At 39.6% G+C, this 18,368-nt stretch overlaps 1 protein-coding gene across 3 annotated transcripts in view; it reads right to left on the minus strand.

Moving 5' to 3' along the window:
• CAMK2A (calcium/calmodulin dependent protein kinase II alpha) overlaps window positions 1-18,368 on the minus strand; it is a 382,548-nt gene that overhangs the window by 40,153 nt on the left and 324,027 nt on the right. For all 3 annotated transcript variants that reach the window (XM_082256095.1, XM_082256096.1, XM_082256094.1), the window contains 2 exons: window positions 14,563-14,605; window positions 10,881-10,921 (listed from right to left, as the gene is read on the minus strand). In XM_082256095.1, coding sequence (XP_082112221.1) covers window positions 10,881-10,921; window positions 14,563-14,605 — 84 coding nt within the window. The remainder of the gene's footprint in view (window positions 1-10,880; window positions 10,922-14,562; window positions 14,606-18,368) is intronic.

Consider the following 18,368-nt stretch of genomic DNA (forward strand, 5'->3'; position numbering starts at 1 on the left):
TCTAAAGTCAAAACTTTTTTTATTTATATAGTTAGAAAGGGTTAGAATGTGTGTCTGTTTGAGCGATTTCTCTTTACTTTCTGCCTTGTAGACTCTAAACATTAAGTAAGAGTATATATTTTCACTGTTGGAAATATACCCTAAATTGTCACAGGAACAAGTGTCTATTTTAGAATATTTCCCCTCTATTACTGTTCTGTTGACTCTACCCTTACTTTCATTCACAGTGACATTGGTGATCAGGATAATTAGAGAGCGAATAACCTTATAAAGATACAGACAGCTATAAAAGCCTTTCAGGGATTTTAGGCCCTCACCACTCCATCCAAATCTAAAAAAAGTTTTACGTTTAAGTAATACTGTATGTTTTAAGGATTGGATTTGGGTAAGGTTAAATGTTAGGGTCAGTCTATGGATTCGTTTAGAGATCAGGGGGCATGTATGCCCTATAGGTTTTTCATTTTTAGTGCCTAAAACTGTTATTTTAATGGTGGAAAAATCACCAGGACAAATGAGACTCTTGAAGCTATGTCAGGGGACGGAGACCCCATGTTGGGTTGGGCCCACTCAGGAGCTCCAGTTGGGCATTCTTACTGCTGTAGTCCTTGAGTAGCATGTAAAGCAAGCCATTTCTTTATGACTATGACTTGAGCCAAAATGTTTAGGAGCGCATTGACAATACTATGTGGCATAACTGTTAAAATGCCAATATACTTTCCCTTTAAGGCTATGCAGTGCACACAGCAGTTTGATATATAAGGTAGTGCAATGATTCAGGGAATGAAGCAATGTGTAAAAGCAGCAATATGGAACTGATTTATCCGCTATAACATTCATTATGACAAAAGTATCTAGCAGTCTGTCTAGAGCAGTACAAAACAATGAATCATCTCTGATACATAGTGCAGTGCAATAAAGCAACATCTAAACCAATATGCATTGCAGTAAAGCAGCATGTCATACAGTGAGCAGTGCAATAGAGCAGCAGCTTGTAGAGTGTGCAGTGCAGTAAAGCGTCAGATGACACAGTGTGCAGCAGGAGCGCAGCTGATGACAGGAAACTGTTTTGTGGGTCCTTTTGGTCACCTGTCCTTGGGATTTTGTGATATCAACAGGTGTTATTCCACAGTTTATTTTAGGTTCCTGCAGTTTAATGCAGTAAAAATCATAGCATAAAAGATACTTGAAGACAATCCCAATTCAATACCCACCCTACAAAAAATGTCTGCAATCTAAGCACTTTCTGTGCATATTTCTTTAACCAAAAACAAGAGACAATTCTAGAAATATAATGCTTAAATGGGATTTCCACCGTATAAATCTCTCATTTTATCAGTTGACTGATAGGACCCAAGTAATGCTTAAAGGGGATGACCACCTTCCATTATATTTTTTATCAATAGACTGACAAGATCAAACCATTGTTGATAAACTACTAAGATCTTGTGACCTTTTCCATGAAAACAGTGCCTCTATGTGAATGGCCACAAGCTTGGCAAGTGCTGCATGCAATTTGAAATTCCTCTCATGGTGTAATTCCACTTAGAAACACTTGCGACACTATAACCCAAAAATCAGTTTGCCAGCATGATTTTAAGGGCAGATTTTTTAAAGGGCATGTCCAAATAAAATGTATTTACAATTAGTTTTTAAATTAGTGAATAGACTTTAAGCAGAGAACCTTAATTAGTCTTGATTAACACACTTAAGCCAGCTATAGATGGTTTCAATCTCTGCAGGTTAAGCAGGGGCCAGCCAAGATTTAAACCACCTATGGGGCAGGCTGATTGTACCCAAGTAGATCTTAATCTAGACTCACTAGGAGTGCCACTTCTACAAATGGTAAATATGAAATACTTAAATATAATGCTTCATAATTACCTGATTAAAAGGCCATTTTAAAAATAGTTTGTGAAATAAATAAATAATAAATAATAAAAAACCAAATAATTAAAATATAGATTCTTTTTAAATTATTATAGACCGTATTAATAAAATTGGATAATTTTGGGGTAAATTATTCAAAAGGTAAAATCAACACCAGAAAAGAGTTTTTAGGTTTGCGTGGAATGGGCTGGGTTCAGTCCCTGATAGGTCTTGACTTTGTATGGGACCATAGAAAAGAAAAAACTGATCTTGGCTGTTTGGCCCAGATATCTGGAAATTTCATGTAGGTTTCAAGAGGAAGTGCCAAGATTAAAGGGCCTGTTCATGCTAAAAAAGTTTGTGCTACCCATGCACCTTCTGCACTGTCAAAAATGCCTATTTTGGGGCATTAATCCTCCTATTCCTAAAAATGGGCTGCCTTTAAGCAATGCATGTTAGCATATGTGAAAGAGCACGGCACAACTGTGTTAAAAGCCCTGGGGATTGGCAGCCTGTTTCTTGTTTTGTAAGTTTTAAGGTAAAGAAAGAAGACTTCACTTATATATTTAAAGATAAACTGTGAATTTGCCTATTTAGGGTAGATTCTCTTTTAAGAACACCCTGTCCCCCATGCACACACTTGCCTTTGCCATAGTTCCCCACTACTCCATTGTTCCATTTGTTCCCTTTAGGAGACACCAGGTCTATTGAGGTATGGCGATGTATGAAACTTCTTCTGAGGATGTGGTGCTTGGGCCTGAGCAGCCAATCACCATCTTCAGGCTGAACATTATCACATGAACAACATGGAGTTTACACAAGGCTAGGACTCCCAGATCTAATGGTGGAATGGAGTGGTTGAGATATGGGAGTTGGCATAGTGGGAGAGTATCAGTGAGTTGTTCTTATAGGAGAACCTGTCACTTTCTTATTATTGGGTGTACATAACAGTTCAATGACATATATTTTGGTAATCAGCATCCTAAGGGGCAAGCAATGAGAGCTGTGACATGCAGAATGCTTGTTTTTTTTTAATATAAGCTACTTGTGTCACCGTACTATGATTACTCCCTATGTTTCACTGAAGAACCAACAAGAGGGTGCAGAATTTTTGTGCCCTGTAGTGGTTTCTCCCTAGGCCTATAGAAGAACTGATGACAGCTCTCTGCTAAACTCACAGCAAGTCATGACTTTTAATGGGGGTAAGCTGCAGGCCATATTTCTGACCATAAGGACCATGTTGGAGAAACAAAGAGGGATCACGTTAACAGAGAAACCTGTTTTGTGTGAAGCTGCTCTTAAACATAGGGATAGAGAAATAAAATTATAATTGTAACAGGATCCTATTGAAAATACTAACTGATGTCTACAGGGAAAAAAATGGCTTCCGTTTCCAAGATAAATTTGGAACTTTTGATATTTATCATAAGAAAGATCATAAATCACAAAGGGGCATGAATAAAGAAATGGGGCATGGTAAATCTGGATCATTTGAAGGTTGGGCTTTCCCCTTTAAGCACACTTATTTTTTATCAGCATGTTCTTGGTCTTGTCGAGGAAAAGAAAAGAGTAACAGATGGCGTTCAGCACTGAACTGTAGTTCTACATTCAAAGCCCTAATTAAGACTGCAGATCACAATATAACCAGCAGTGAAAGGCGCATAACTGTAATTACAATTAAATTATTACATACTGTAATTGGAACATCCGTCTCTTTCGGGAAGATATTTGTCAATACCTATGCAGCATTTACATATGTCACAATGTTTAAACACATCTAAAAACAGCAATCAGTCAACAAGTGTTATTAAAGACCAACTCCCCCTAAAACTAGTCTTTCAGTTCTGAGTGGGCATATATAGATAGAATTAGCTCTTGGCTTTTTAGTTTATTTCAGAGATTGCAGTGGTGAGATTTCCCTGCAGTCAGAGGTGGCACTAGGTGGGCGTTTGAGCCTCTGCAAGAAGGGGCACAGTACTCACACAAAACCCACTTGACTGATTCATCAATGTCCTTCATCTGTACCCCCAAAAAAATTCTCCTTTCCCAAGCCAATGACTGCATATTTCAATGCAGCAGATGGCTAGTTTCTAAACTTTTCTTCCCCTTTGAGTCCAGTGTCCAGCGTGACCATTGTGTAGCCACTCAGCATGGACCAATCAGAGAATTAGGCTAAAAAATTCAAAATGCACTGCGACCTACTGTCAGCAGAAGGCAGCCTTCACAACTGGATAAAGGGTTTATTTTTTTATACAAAAAATGAACTCTGAGATAACTGGGTTAATAAATTAAAGGAATAAAGAAATAATAATCACTTTGCTTTGTGTATAAGTTGAATTAATGTTTTCTTGAATACTAAATAATTGAAGTGGCCACAGCAGCTTCATCTCAGTCACTAAATCTTGCCATAGATGGGTAGTTTTTGCCTTCAGCCAGTAGGCTGAACCAAAAAAAGTCAAAGGATTCTATAGACACACACAGTACAGCTCGGCCCCACCCCCCTCTCACTGTTTACAACATTTGACTGACAGCAGCAGGAGCCAATGGCACCCGCTGCTGCCCGAGTTCTTGTGAGAAAAGGAAGAGGGGGTAGAGAAGACTAGAGTCGGGTAACACTCTGGAGTGTTGACAGGCTCAGGTAAGTGTTTAGAGTTGGGTGGAGGGAAATATTTAGTGGGGTGTTTTTTTTACCTTAATGCAGGAAATGCAATAAAGTAGAAAATACCAAGGCTTTAAATCCACTTGAATTTAAGTAAATATAACTCCCCAGCCCCTTCTTTAATATTAAATAGAAGGGGAAATCTAGTGTAAGTAGAGATTTTTATAGGATTTATAGGATTTTTCAGCAAATAAAAAGGCAAGCAGGAATTTTAAATATGTTTTATGCTATGTGAATGTCAATATGTAACAAATATAAGGCAGGTGTTATCACTATTTGGCTGCAGAGGTTGATAGATAATGTTCACTCAGCTGAATAAAGATGGGTATACACTAGAAGAATTTCAATCAACATTTTTTATTGAAAGAATGTTTTTTGGTTTTGCTCATAATTAGTGAATCAAATCGACGTTCGTTTTTGACCGCAGTGACAGAAATTTTTTCCCGAATGTATGACTTAGTAACAGTATATGTGTTTTTTTGTTTAGTAAATTTCATTCCTTCCTAAATTGAATGTTAAAAGCAAATTAAATCTCAAACTGCTTTCGACATTCAGTTTTTGTATGAATTTTCAAAGGAATTTTCGATTAAAATTCTAGTGTATACCCAGCTTAAGTTTATCAGGTATTGCTATTTTTATGTGAATAACAAATAAATTAATTAAACTAAGGTTTGCATTATTCAGTAAACTTAGTGAATATCTGTAAAATTTAAAGGAGATTTATGGCCAAAACTCATTTGGCCTTACTTCTCCTATGGGTCACGGGAGTTTTATACTCCTGTGACCCATATTCAGCCATCAGCAGGTTAAAGTTTGCTGTCAGCTGACGTAACTCAGCCAGTCAAGACTCTGGAGTGATCCCAACCATAGGTGTGCGCAGCCTATTGCATTAGGATGTGCACCCCAAAGTTTAAATACACATGCATGTGTTTGCCTACATGTATATGGCCCCGGTACATTACTCTCCCTGCTGGCAAAGTGAAATAGAAGTGTGTGGCACTTCTCTTATGGCAGAGCAGGTCCGAGGGAGATCTTTCCCATCTCCTCACTGGCAAACAGAGCGATAATGCTAATGTGCCCTAGGTGATTAGGGTGTGCCCAGGCATACCCGGCACACCCTGTGCGCACGCCTATGATCCCAACTTTAGGATCGGATCTACCCAGATGCCTGACCAGCAGCTGCCTCAGCCTGTCAGCATGCTACTGAGAGCCTGAGCCAGCCACTCCTGCCCTCTGTTTTTTTTTTCTGCAACTCTCCTTAAAATTCTGTACCCTTTAATAAACCAGCCCTATTTTCTTAAGCTTGATGTTATTGTATGAGCCACGAATTCTGAGGAAATGATTTAGAGGTCTAATATTTTCACTCAGAAATCTGGGATAAAGTCCCAGAGCTTTGACATAAAAGTTCAGAACTGAGATACTGTTCCAGAGTGTAGATATGTTAGCTCAGAATTCTGCAATACTGTCCAAGAGGTCTGAGATTATTGCTCAGAATTCTGAGATACTGTGCCAGTGTTTTGACATACTCCTACTCCTGTTTTTGGGCCCATTGCTCATGCTTTCATCAACTTTCCTTTAAAGTGTTGTGGTAGAGTTACTCTATCTATTTTCTACACACTTGGTTGGTCTGGATTTGGGATTAGTGGGCATCTGGATTTTCTAGTCAGTTTCCTCCCACTCTTTCTGCAGGTGACCCCTGTGTCTGCCCCCATGATTGCTTATCACCCATGTCTCCACATTCAAGGTCAATCAGCACCCACCCAATCAGTCCTAAAGAAGCAAGCAAATCTTGCGAAACACGTTGACTATAAAGTATGGAGGAACTGCGAAGTTGATCAGTGATATCCATGCTGACATCATACATATACGTTCCATTGATGAACTTGCATTCATTATACACACTGTTCAGTTGGATCTGTATCTCCATGTTTGGGGGTAGGTAATTGTTGACCTATTGAATGTAGAGGTTGCTGTAATTATTTTAGGGTTACTCATTTCTAACACATTTTTGGAAAAAAGATTGATATATATTATATATATGCCTCATACTGTGCCTACAAAGTCCACCATGTTCTCTAAGAATCTAGAGTTCTGTTTTCTCTCTCCTTTATATTCAATTTGGATGTTGGCAAGATGAGGGTCCTCCTTTTCCAGAGTATTGACATAGTAGCTCAGAATTCTGAGATCCTGTCCCAAAGCTTTTGATATGCTATCTCAGAATTCTGAGATACTGTCCAAGCGGTCTGACATATTACCTCGGAATTCTGGGAATATTGAGATATAGTCCACAGAGCCCTGAAATTTTAAGTCAGAAATTCTAACATACTGTCCAAACTTTTATCTCAGAGTTCATTATTTTGAACTGACTGCAAACCTCTTTTGTAAATAGCAGTTAAAGTAGAACTAAAAAGGAAGGGTTACAGCCTCTGGCAATTGTTCACCAACTGTGTGCCATTGGGGAGATTTCCCTCCACTTCCTGTCCCAAAGCCACAACAGGAAGTGAGAAGAAATAGGTCCAAAGTGAGAGAAATCCCTGGGTGACACCAGGGTAGCCAGAACTAATTTCCCTAAGTTTTGGTTGCAGTTGTACTTTAATAACATTTTTGCCCATAGCTTAGAGAGATAATCTCTAACAGAAAGCTCCCAAGGCAACAAGCAAGATGCATAGTAAGGAACCTAATTGTTGCAGCCAACTTTCATTGTTCTGATTGCTGTGAACTAATAAAAGATAGCATTGAATGCTGTGTGTTATTGCACTTCACTGCTCTTTGTGCCAAGCAATGAATGTCATTTTTGCAAGCAATCACCAGATGGCGCTTCACCATGCCTAATGCATAACATGCTGGCATCTGTCATTATCCAGATATATGCTATTGGCTGATTCAGTCAGCATGCTAAGATGGTAAATTCATCTGTGACCAGAGATGAATACAGTTCCATTTATACATTAACACAACACAGTATATGAAATTCTGTCATCGGTTATTTACTTGAGAATGAAAATCTTGGCAAAAAATTATAAGCAAGAATTATTGCAAGTAAATAAAATCTAGAGAACATATTGTAAATCATGACTTGTAATACTTAACACTACTTTTCTGTTTTAGAATATTAATACAGAAATAAAAACAAATGAGTTTGCCAATGCTGCTGAGAAAAAAAATTAAAAAAGAGATTGGAAGATTCATCAAACACCTAAATAGGTCACACATATTATACCCAGTGCTGGGCGACAACTAGCATGCTTGTTCACAGGTGAAGAACATAGAATGTAAAAAATCTCTTGGACTAATTAAAGGGGTTGGAATACTACTTATTAACCACTTCTGAACCAGAAGATTTTCCCCCATAATGATCAAGCCATTTTTTGCAATGTGGCACTGCGTTAATTTAACGGACAATTCATGCGACAATGTACCCAAATAAAATTGATGTCCTTTTTTCCCCACAAATAAAGATTTCTTTTGGTGGTATTTGCCTGCCTCTGCAATTTCTATTTCTTGCACTTTTTTCATCCACTCTGTTTAGCATTAATGGGAGATTGTGGTGTCTCTTGCTCAGCTCATTTATGGCAGCTTAAGCATGCATGGACTGACATATGCTTCTTCATTAGCCAAAGTACAATGAGAGGGGTCAGGAAAACTGACAATGAGAAAGGAGTCATGCTTCTCAGTTTTACCTGATTGTCAAGGGAACTAGATCAAGAGAAGTAAACACAGGCAGTCAACTGCTCTAAACCTGGCCATATACTATTATATTTTGTGTTTAGCCTGAATCTAACAGGTTCCTTCGTCCACACTATACAGCACGGACGGACGAATCTCCTGCTGCAACTATTATATTCTGTCAGTTGTCAAAATACCTGAACAGCGGCTGCATCTGATTGCATGGTGTTAATGCTGTCTTTATTCAGAAGTCCTCCCTAAATTAGCATTTACTATAACAACCTTGTTGTTTTTCAACTGTATCTTACCATGCGCAGCCAGCTTTAAAGTATAGGGGTAAAACATTTTTTTTCGTTTTGGATAGAGCGGAGATCGATTGGGAAACTCGTCAGGTTTTCAGGTTTTATCTGTGCCCCTGTAGGAAGATTTACCTTCTCTATAGACATGTGCAATTAGTCTTGGTCTGAATGTAAATTCGGACAAATGTTTGGTTATTCCAAGATTACAGAGAGTAATGAATTTAGTTTAATCTTGTTTCTTTTTTTTTGTGTTCTAACGAATTCCGAAATGATTGACCAGACAATTCAAATTCTGTGTGAAGAATAGCTGGTTGTTAAAGTGATTGTAAAGTCTCGTTTTTTATTCTATAAAAATAACAAACATTTCATACTTACCTGCTCTGTTGCAGTTGATTTGCAGGACCCCCTTCTCGGGTCCCTGGCTGGAGCTCCTGGCCCCTCCCTCCTGTTGAGTGCCTCCACAGCAAGCAGCTTGCTATGGGGGCACCCGAGCCGAGTCACAGATCTCTGTGTCCATTCAGACATGAAGCTGAGGCCCTGCCCCGCCCCTCTCTCCAGATTGGCTAGCCGACTTTAATTGACAGCAGCGGGAGCCAATGGCACTGCTTCTGTGTCTCAGACAATCAGGAGGGAGAGTCTTGGGCGGCCTAGACACTGGTGGACATCGCTAGACAGAGATAGGTATTAGGGGAGCTACTGCACACAGAAGGCTTTTTATTTTAATGCATAGAATGCATTAAGATAAAAAAAAAACCTTCTGACTTTACAACCACTTTAAGGAGCAGGCCAGGAAGCCAGCCGCTGCATCCTTAAAAACCGATGACTCATCAGTTGTCAGCGGACTTCCCCACTGACAGCTGAAATGTAAACAAAAGAATGCCGGCAATTAAAAATTCAGAAAAAAAAACAGTATGGGTCCCCTCCCCCCCCTCAATCCATACCAGGGCCTTCAGTTCCCTGACAAAATAATAATAAAAAAAAACAGCGCAGGCCCTCCATACCAGGCCCATTTTGTGTATTTTGCATGCACCCCGGCAGGCCAGGAAAGGGGGGGGCAAGCATGCACCCCTCCCCCTCTTGAACCATAACAGGCCACATGCCCTCAACATGAGGAAGTGCTTTGGGACAGGGAGGGCTATGCAAACAATGTAAACAAAGGAGTACCAGCAATAAATGAAGGAGTGCCAGCAATAAAAAAAAATTCTGAAAAAAAACCCTGCGTTTTTTGGGGGTTTTTTTATATTAAGTCCCGTGCTGCGACAGACGTCGTGATTTGCGATGGATCTACATGATTTTTGATTTTCTAATAAAGGAATTGTCAAACACTTTGTCTTTACTCACTTTTTACACTTTTTTGGTCAATGGGCAGATTCCAGTAAGCCCCCCCGCCCACAGACCCCCACACGCACCGCCCTGGTTGTGGGAAAGAGGCTCTTGTCCCCATCTACACGTGGACAAGGTGCTTTGTGGGGGAGGGGGAAGAGCCCCCCCCCCCCCTGCACCAAAGCACTCACTTATGTTGAGAAAATGATTAAATGAACAAAACTAAACACATTCCGAAAAAAAATCAACGAAAGAAAATTAGTAACATAACAAATCTATGCAAAACTAAACTAAACACATTTTTCTGTTCTGCTCATGTCTACTTCTCTATTTCTTCTGGTTACAGTGATCCCTGAATGTGAAAGTGAAAGAGAATCCCACATTTTGAGAGGTCACCAGAACAGGATTGGAGGGGAAATCTTCCAAACGGGCACTAATTCTGGTGATGCTGGTGACAACAACTAAAAAACTCACTTCCTGTTTTGGCTGTAGGACAGGACGTGAAGTGAAACCTCCCCAAAGGGACACAGATAAAACAAACCTGAAAGGGGTATAACCTCCCTGTACTGTATCCAAAACAAAAAAAAATTAAGTCGAATGTTTTAGGGCCATTAGATCTTAAGAACATGCTGACTTATATGCAAGAGTCATATAGTTCTGAGCACTCCAACAGCAAACAGATTTGCTCAGAATTGTTTGTTTTTGAGCACAATTACAAGGATCCTAGGCAACTACAGTACATTCTAAAAGTCATAGATCACTAGAGCACGTAGTCCCTCAATGTTTGTGGAGCACTAAGGGGCTACATAGGTTGCCATGACTATTGTTTAACCCCTGTATAATTGCTTCATTACATTTTTATAAACAAAGAATAAAAAAGGCTTGTTGGCTGTTTGCAGACCTTGGTTATTATCTGTGAGATAAGATATTCCCGACTCCAACATCAAGTCAGGAATCCATACATTGGAAAGCAGCAATGCATAACACATCACTGAAATAAAGCCATGGTTAGAGATTTTTGGACTCCTACCACCATCTCTTTGTAGCATAATCAAATATTCCCTTACCTTAACCCCATCATTCTTCTTGTTGCTGCCACTCTTGCCTCCTAAGAAAAGAAAGCAGGCAGTGAGAACAGCCAATCCAGGAACCAGTAGGATACCGAGGATCAGAAGAAGCATATTGACCAGTTCTTTGTCTTCAAAGATCCTGACATCAAACTGGGTTAGGCTCAAATGACAAATATTCCTAGACAAGCTGCATTTTAATCAATACAAATTCCACTTTCTGTTTTCCAATTATATACATCAGTTGGGATCCTGTTCTATCATCAGTGTGCAGTTCACTTTTACTAGACCAATAAACTTTCTTCTATAATTTCCATCCATTGCATGTATGTCCTTAACCATGAGCCTCTACAACTAGAGTGAAGCTGTCGTTTATTCTATAGCCAGTCCCTTCGCTCCTGGTGTCTGGGACTCTCCTGTCAGCCTGACCTGCCCTGCTGAAGACACTGAGGCACATCTCTCCTTTTCCACCCATCTACTGAGTTGTATCTTTATTTCTAGTCTGTGTACGCCAAGCCCTCGCTGCTCACCTCTCTAATAATAGCCCTTTAATGCTCTGGTCATTTGAAGCTAGTATCCCGCAAAGACAGCTGCACAAGTATATGATAAACAGTTGTCCTTCTATATCTCTCACTCCCTTTTTCAGTCCTTAGGTGTGACCCACAATGTCCTGTGGATGGCTTCCAACAGACATTCCAAATGGGGAGAGGAGTGCAGTCAGCGGAAGACTTTGTAAGCAGGAAATATCTTGCTAACACCCACTTTACCTATCTATATATAATGAGTTCAAGTGAACACAAGAAAAAATGCTTTGTAATACTCTAAAATATAGTATATTTTTTTAAAACTGGAATTAAAATAAATGAAACCTGTGCTGGGAGAAATATAGCCGCTGCCATTACAGACCTCCCCTTCTGAAAAAGCCAGTTTCCTATTTATCACGCTGATCGAGTGGCATCGATACTTTTAGATGCAGATTTATTGTTCACTGAATTTGTGAATCAGAAGAGAGCCAAGAATTGGTTTCCCCCATGCTTTTCTTTATTTAAACAATCTATACTGATCATAGCAGCCATATCAGATTATTTATTTTGCTTTCTAAGAGGGTTACACCGATACCAATACTAGTATTGATACTGGTGCTGATACCGAGCATTTGCACAAGTACTTGTACTCGTGCAAATGCTCCCATCCTTAATCCGATACCTCCTAGAAGTCAGCGGGCAGAGAGATGAGAGAGGGAGTCAGCGTGCTGTCAACATTAAATAACACGCTGGCAGGTAGCTGGCTGGGGTAGGCGCAGCTGCTATGTTTTCCCAAGACAAATAGTTCTGTCAGAATTGGCAACCCATCAGATTCGGTAAAGGAGGTGACGTTTTGATAGAACCCCGCGACGCCCATCTTGGTACACCCTGCACTCGGCCGCAGTAAGCCTGCAGTCATATAGTGAATGGGCTGGGTGTAACAAGATGTCTGCTGCTGCCTTCTGACTGCAGGCTTACTGCGGCCAAGTGCAGGGTGTACCAAGATGGGCGTCATGGTGTTCTGATGGAATATCACTTCCGTTACTGAATCTGATGGGTCGCTGATTCTGACCAAACTTTTTGTCTTGGGAAAACAATATAAAAATATATACTATTTTTTTATTATTATTTATTTTATAAGTTGCAGTGGGGCCAATCTATGCCCATCAGTTATGCCAATCAGTGCTACCTTTCAGTGTCCATCAATGTCACATAGCAGTGCCCATCAATTAGTGCCACCTATCAATGCTCATCAGTGCTGCATATCAGTGCCACCTATTAGTGTCCATCAGTGATGCATATTAGTGCCTCCTCATCAGTACCACCCCATCAGTGCCCTTCAGTGCCACCTCATCAGTGCAACCTATCAGTGCCCATTAGTACTGCATATCAGTGCCTCCACATTAGTGCCCACCACATCAGTGCCCTTCAGTGCAGCCTTTATTAGTGCCATCTATCAGTTCCCATCAGTGCTGCATATAAGTGCCCCCTCATCAGTGCCAACCCCTCAGTGCCCTTCAGTGCCGCCTCATCAGTGCCACCTATCAGTGTCCATCAGTGCTGCATAAGAAGATAACATTAGTCTGTATTGTGCTTTGAAAACTGTCACATGACATTAAAAAAGTCATGTCAGAAGTCGGAAAAAAGAAAAGAAAAGAAAAAAGTCGGAAATTGGTGTCGGCAAGTACTTAAAAAAAGTATTAGTACTTGTACTCTTAAAAAAGTGGTATCAGTGCAATCCTATTTTCTACTGTTGTCTGGAACAACTAACAGCTTTAAAGTGGCTATACACAGATCACATTTTGGCTGATTTCTGCTGAATTGGCTGGAATATGTGGTGTGGCTGGCCCTATCGGCACCATTCATCTTGATAGTAGTCGATTTTTCAATTGATTTCTATCAAAGGAGCTAGGCATAAAACTTTTGGCTAAATAGTGCCGGCTTCCAATCAGATGCAGGCACTGTTTTAGTATTTTGATCCAAATTACAATATCATGGTCTTTGTCCATCCAGCATGGATGGGGGAATGGTGTGATCTCTTTCATTGCTGTGAATGGATCCTCATAATCGTTTTTTTTTTTTTTTGTTTAAGGGCTGTATGATTTTCCTCATTTTTCAAAAGAATTTTTTTTTTTTTTTTTGCGGTCTGTGAATGAAGGCAGACTTGTTTTCCCAATGCACAGATTATAGTATATAACAGAGGATGAGGCCACAGCGTAGACACTCAGCAGCAACTGAATCATAAAATCCCCTAATTTCTCCTCCTTAAATAATCAGAAAGTGCAGTTCGAAAATTTCTTATCAGAAATGATTTCAGATATTTAAGTCTCAAGGCACAGGTTCTCGTTTTTAGAAACTAAACCCAAGGGAATTTGAGTTGATCCATATCATTAAAATAGTTTCTTTATTTCCATGCAGGTTACAAGATGGCCCTACAGTGTACAGAATTATTTATGTTTTAGTATGTTTTATACTGAGTAAGGCGGTGAGTTGGAACAGATTCATAAAAAGACAACACTTTGTGATATACCCCCTGCAATCACCTAAACCAATGGGAGCATTTACATTGTTCTAGCATTTTACTATATGTTGTCCCTATAATGTAGTTAGTTCCACATGTATAGCTGGCACTCCCTGAGTGCATAGAATATCATTTGTTTGGTAGGATACTTATCCACAAGGATCTAGATAATTGATTCTATACTATATTGATATTGCATTTAAAAGACAAGATTCCTTGTTGTGGCAGATAGAAATGCCAGGCCCATAATGGTCTGTTGACATATGAGAGGACTAAAGAGTACAGTAAAATGATTATGAGCGTTGGAGTGGGATGATGGAAAAATGGTCAATTTCCATTTTAAGCTCATTAAGGCATAAGATAACTGTCTGCTTGATTGGCATCGATGACAGCCATTTGGCACAGGGGGGTGTCTGCAAATTCTCCTATACATGATATGCTTTCATATCAAGCAAAATGAGCATCAAGGCAATGATCACCCGTAAGAACAACATGTGGAAGTCAGATCACATCTGTTTGTTGGCTTCCATATAACAACCCATTGCCATCTTTGCACAGTGTTCCCTGTCCTGTTTGTATTCTCTGCAGTGAAAAAGGTAAAACGTACTATAATACATAAAGAAATGGTATCACTTACCAGAGAAATTCCGGGTTGCCAGCATCGTGGTCAGGATAGCACCCTAAATTGGCAACAGAAAATACAATTATGAGAGTGATTAGATATTGAGAAGCAATCTAATTAATCTGTATAGATATATCCAAAGTAAGATGAACTTATAAAGATTATTTAAAGTCAATTTTTACGTTTAAAGCATGCCTTTCTGTATCAGATTTTACAAGCAAATAGTTTTTGTGAATCTATTGCAAAGTTTCTTATCTAGAAATCCTGCCAGTAACAGCCATTCATGTTGCAGACTGGTAAAGCTAAACAGCTTACAGCAGAATTTTCACGTGCACAGTTTTGGTTGGCCATTGGGTTTCCTATCAGGTCTATAAGATAGGCACAACAGCCAACTGAAGGCGCTCACACAGCAGGGTAAATACGATACTGCTAATTGTGAGTTATTTTAATATTGTCAGCCTACCAGTCAACATGAAATGCTGTTAAATAGGGTTGAGCTGTTCGCTCGATCGTCTAATGACGAACAAATGGGCTTCTTTGCGGGAACTTCGAGTTCCCCCATTATCATGGACTCTGACCACTGATTCCAATAAATCACCTTGCTGGCCAGGGGAATCGAACCCACGACCATCTCAAATGCAAGCCTGGTATTCTACCACCTATGCCACCGTCAGGCCTGCTTAGGGGTGAGATAGAGGTTAGTTAGGCAGGGAGAGTGTGTTCAGCCCGAGCCTGCTTGACAGTGGCGTAGGTGGTAGAATACCAGGCTTGCAATTGCATCCCTTGGTCACGGGTGATTTAGAAGTAGAATTCTATTGTTAATAGTACATTGCTGGCAGGGAGAGAGATTTTTGCTTTTTACAGTATATATATATATATATATATATACTGTATATATATATATATATATATATATAGGAACTTCAGTTTATATCAGTTTATGTCTGTATTGTTGAAAAAAACGGCGTGGGGTCCTCCCCAGTCCATACCTTTAACAAGGGGGGCCCCAGATCCCGGCCCCCCCATGTGAATGGATATCGGGTACATTGTACCCCTACCCATTCATGAAAAAAGTGTACAAGAAAAAAATAAAGACAAAAGGCAGTTTTGGATAAGTCCTTTATTAAAAAATATAAATAAAAAAATAGTGTCCCCCGATGATCAATCATCTGCCCGCCCGAAAAATAGAAAAAAAAAGAAGCTCCTGCCTTCTTCTTCGGACGCTTCCTGCGCTATGAGCTGTTTTGAGTTTGACAGCTCTTTTATAGGGATCTGACATCACGAGCCACCTCATAATCACTGCTCAGGTGCAGTGAATAATTACGTCAGTAATTGTGGGGCAGCTTGTATCCCTATAAAAGAGCTGTTAAACTCAAAACAGCTCATAGTGCTGGAAGCATCCAAAGAAGCAAGAAGCAGGCAGGAGCTTCTTTTTTTTTTTCCATTTTTCGGATGGGCGCGGGACCTGAGGGGCCTGGTATGGATTTTTGGGGGGACCCCACGCCATTTTTTTTATCTGTATTGCCGGGAGCCGACATTACATTACAGCCGCGAGCAAGTTTAAATGACATTTTTTCCTTTTCCATACATCACACAAATGCGCCACTTTACAGGCACATTAAAAGGACCCCCCAGGCACGATATTTAAAGGAATTTTTCATTTTTATTGTTTCACTTTAAGCATTATTAAAATCACTGCTCCTGTAAAAATGATTGTTTTAAAAAATTTATTTTTGCATTGACTCATGTCCCCCAGGGCAGTTCCCAGGTCCCCATACACTTTTTTGGGGCTATAACTTGCATTTAAGCCTTTAAAATGAGGACTTCTGATTTTTCATGTTCGTGTCCCGTAGATTTTAATGGAGTTTGCATGTTCGCTAGAACATTTCCCCTGTTCGAGATGTTCTCGTGCGAACCGAACAAGGGGGTGTTTGGCTCATTACTACTGTTAAAGGAAGCATCTCCAGTATTTAGATTGTTTATGTGTCACCAGTGCAAAAAAAAAAGTTAAAATAAAAATTTTAATTAAACACATTTTTTCTGGTTCGCTGCAGCTAAAATGACTCCATCTGGGAGTGTGTACTAAAAAAATTATGTGGGTAGCTGCGCTAACCTCTAGGTGAATAATTCAATGATCCTTCACATTTACTGCACCACTAGTGATATACAACCAATAAGTAATAGCAAAAAAAAAAACTACACTGTAAACAATATGACAAATAAAGTTACAAAAGGATTCAAATTCAAAATATTGTGTCCATAAGTTTGTTCCATGCTAATGTTGATGTCTTGCTCATATAGTGGTTCGCCCAACTTAAACGTGTCTGAATCCCCCACCTTCCAAAATGCACACTCACGAGAAGATAGTGTAATATAGGCCTGATTAGTATATATGTCTTATGATTCCTTGTGCGGGTCCCTCCTATAATCCTGGATACAGGTGACAATGGTCCACTGGTTCCCAATTTATTCCACCTAGATTTCCTCTCATGCGTTCATGGGATTAAATGATAGCCCTCATTGCGCAACATTAGTGTAAAAAGGTTTATATAAATATCATAAACATTTCCACTCACATGCGATGGTGCCTTTAGCCCGGCACTAAGTCTATCCAGCTATCACTAAGGCCGTGTAGTCGCCCCTCCGTTCAATGGAGCCGGCGTGTGTTCCAAGCCTTGATTCTGTTGGCGGTACAGGAACTGGAAGTTGCATCACCCTCGTGCAAGGCGTGAGGCTATGGACACTATATTTTGAAGTTGAATCCTTTTGTTTTGGAATTACATAGTTCACATATATGTTTTTATTTGATAATATCACATTTTGTAACTTTATTTGTCATATTGTTTACAGTATAGTTTTTTTTTTTTTGCTTACTTATTGGTTGTATATCATTAGTGGTGCAGTAAATGTGAAGGATAATTGAATTACTCACCTAGATGTTAGCGCAGCTACCCACAGATTTTTATTAGTATCTCCATTATGAAGTTTTGCAACATATTTACAAAATATAGTGGGGTTACTTTACTAAAACTGGAGAATGCACAATCTGGTGCAGCTCTGCAAAGAAACCAATCAGCTTCCAGTTTTTTGGGGGGTTTTTTGCCATAGCTTAATCGAACAACCTGAAACAAGAAGCTGATTGGCTACCATGCAAAGCTGCACTAGATTTTGCACTCTCCAATTTTAGTACATCAACTCCTGTGAGACATGATGTCAAACATACATGCATTATGGGTTTACATATACTTTAATCCGAAGGACAAGAAGATATTCACTGGGGATGGAGGAAAGGAGAGCTTATTAGTGTAGGAAAGCACTCTTTATAGTAAGAGCTGTCTAACTAGGGATTCCCCCAAACTTTTTGTTATGTCCCTGAGGCAAGAAAGTACAGGAAGTGTCAATGACAAACAGGCAGAAAAAAAATCTAACAGTGATTGTAACCATTTCCTACTCCCTTCTTTTCCAATATTTGTATTACATTTTTCAACAAGGTAATAGTATGACACATTTACAGCTGGTGTCGAAAAGTCTCTCTGGCATTAAATCATGGAGGGTAAAATGACAATCTGCATGACTTACAACTGAAAGTAGCTACATGAGATTCAACAGATAACATTTTGAAAAATACAGTAAGGTATGGAAGGCTGTGTGTTGGTTGTGGCATTCTTAATATTGCACATGTTTGGTGTCAGGTCCTTGAAAAGTCTTGTCCAAAGAGCTTTGGGCTGTAAACTATTGTCTCAAGTCTCAAGTGAGAGTGCACTAGCATGCGTGTCATGAGGTGAAGCTGTGTGTTCTAGAGAAGCCCAGAGACAGAAAGA

The sequence above is a fragment of the Pelophylax lessonae genome (assembly GCF_965119305.1).
Source record: "Pelophylax lessonae genome assembly, chromosome: 4".
Classification (NCBI taxonomy): domain Eukaryota; kingdom Metazoa; phylum Chordata; class Amphibia; order Anura; family Ranidae; genus Pelophylax; species Pelophylax lessonae.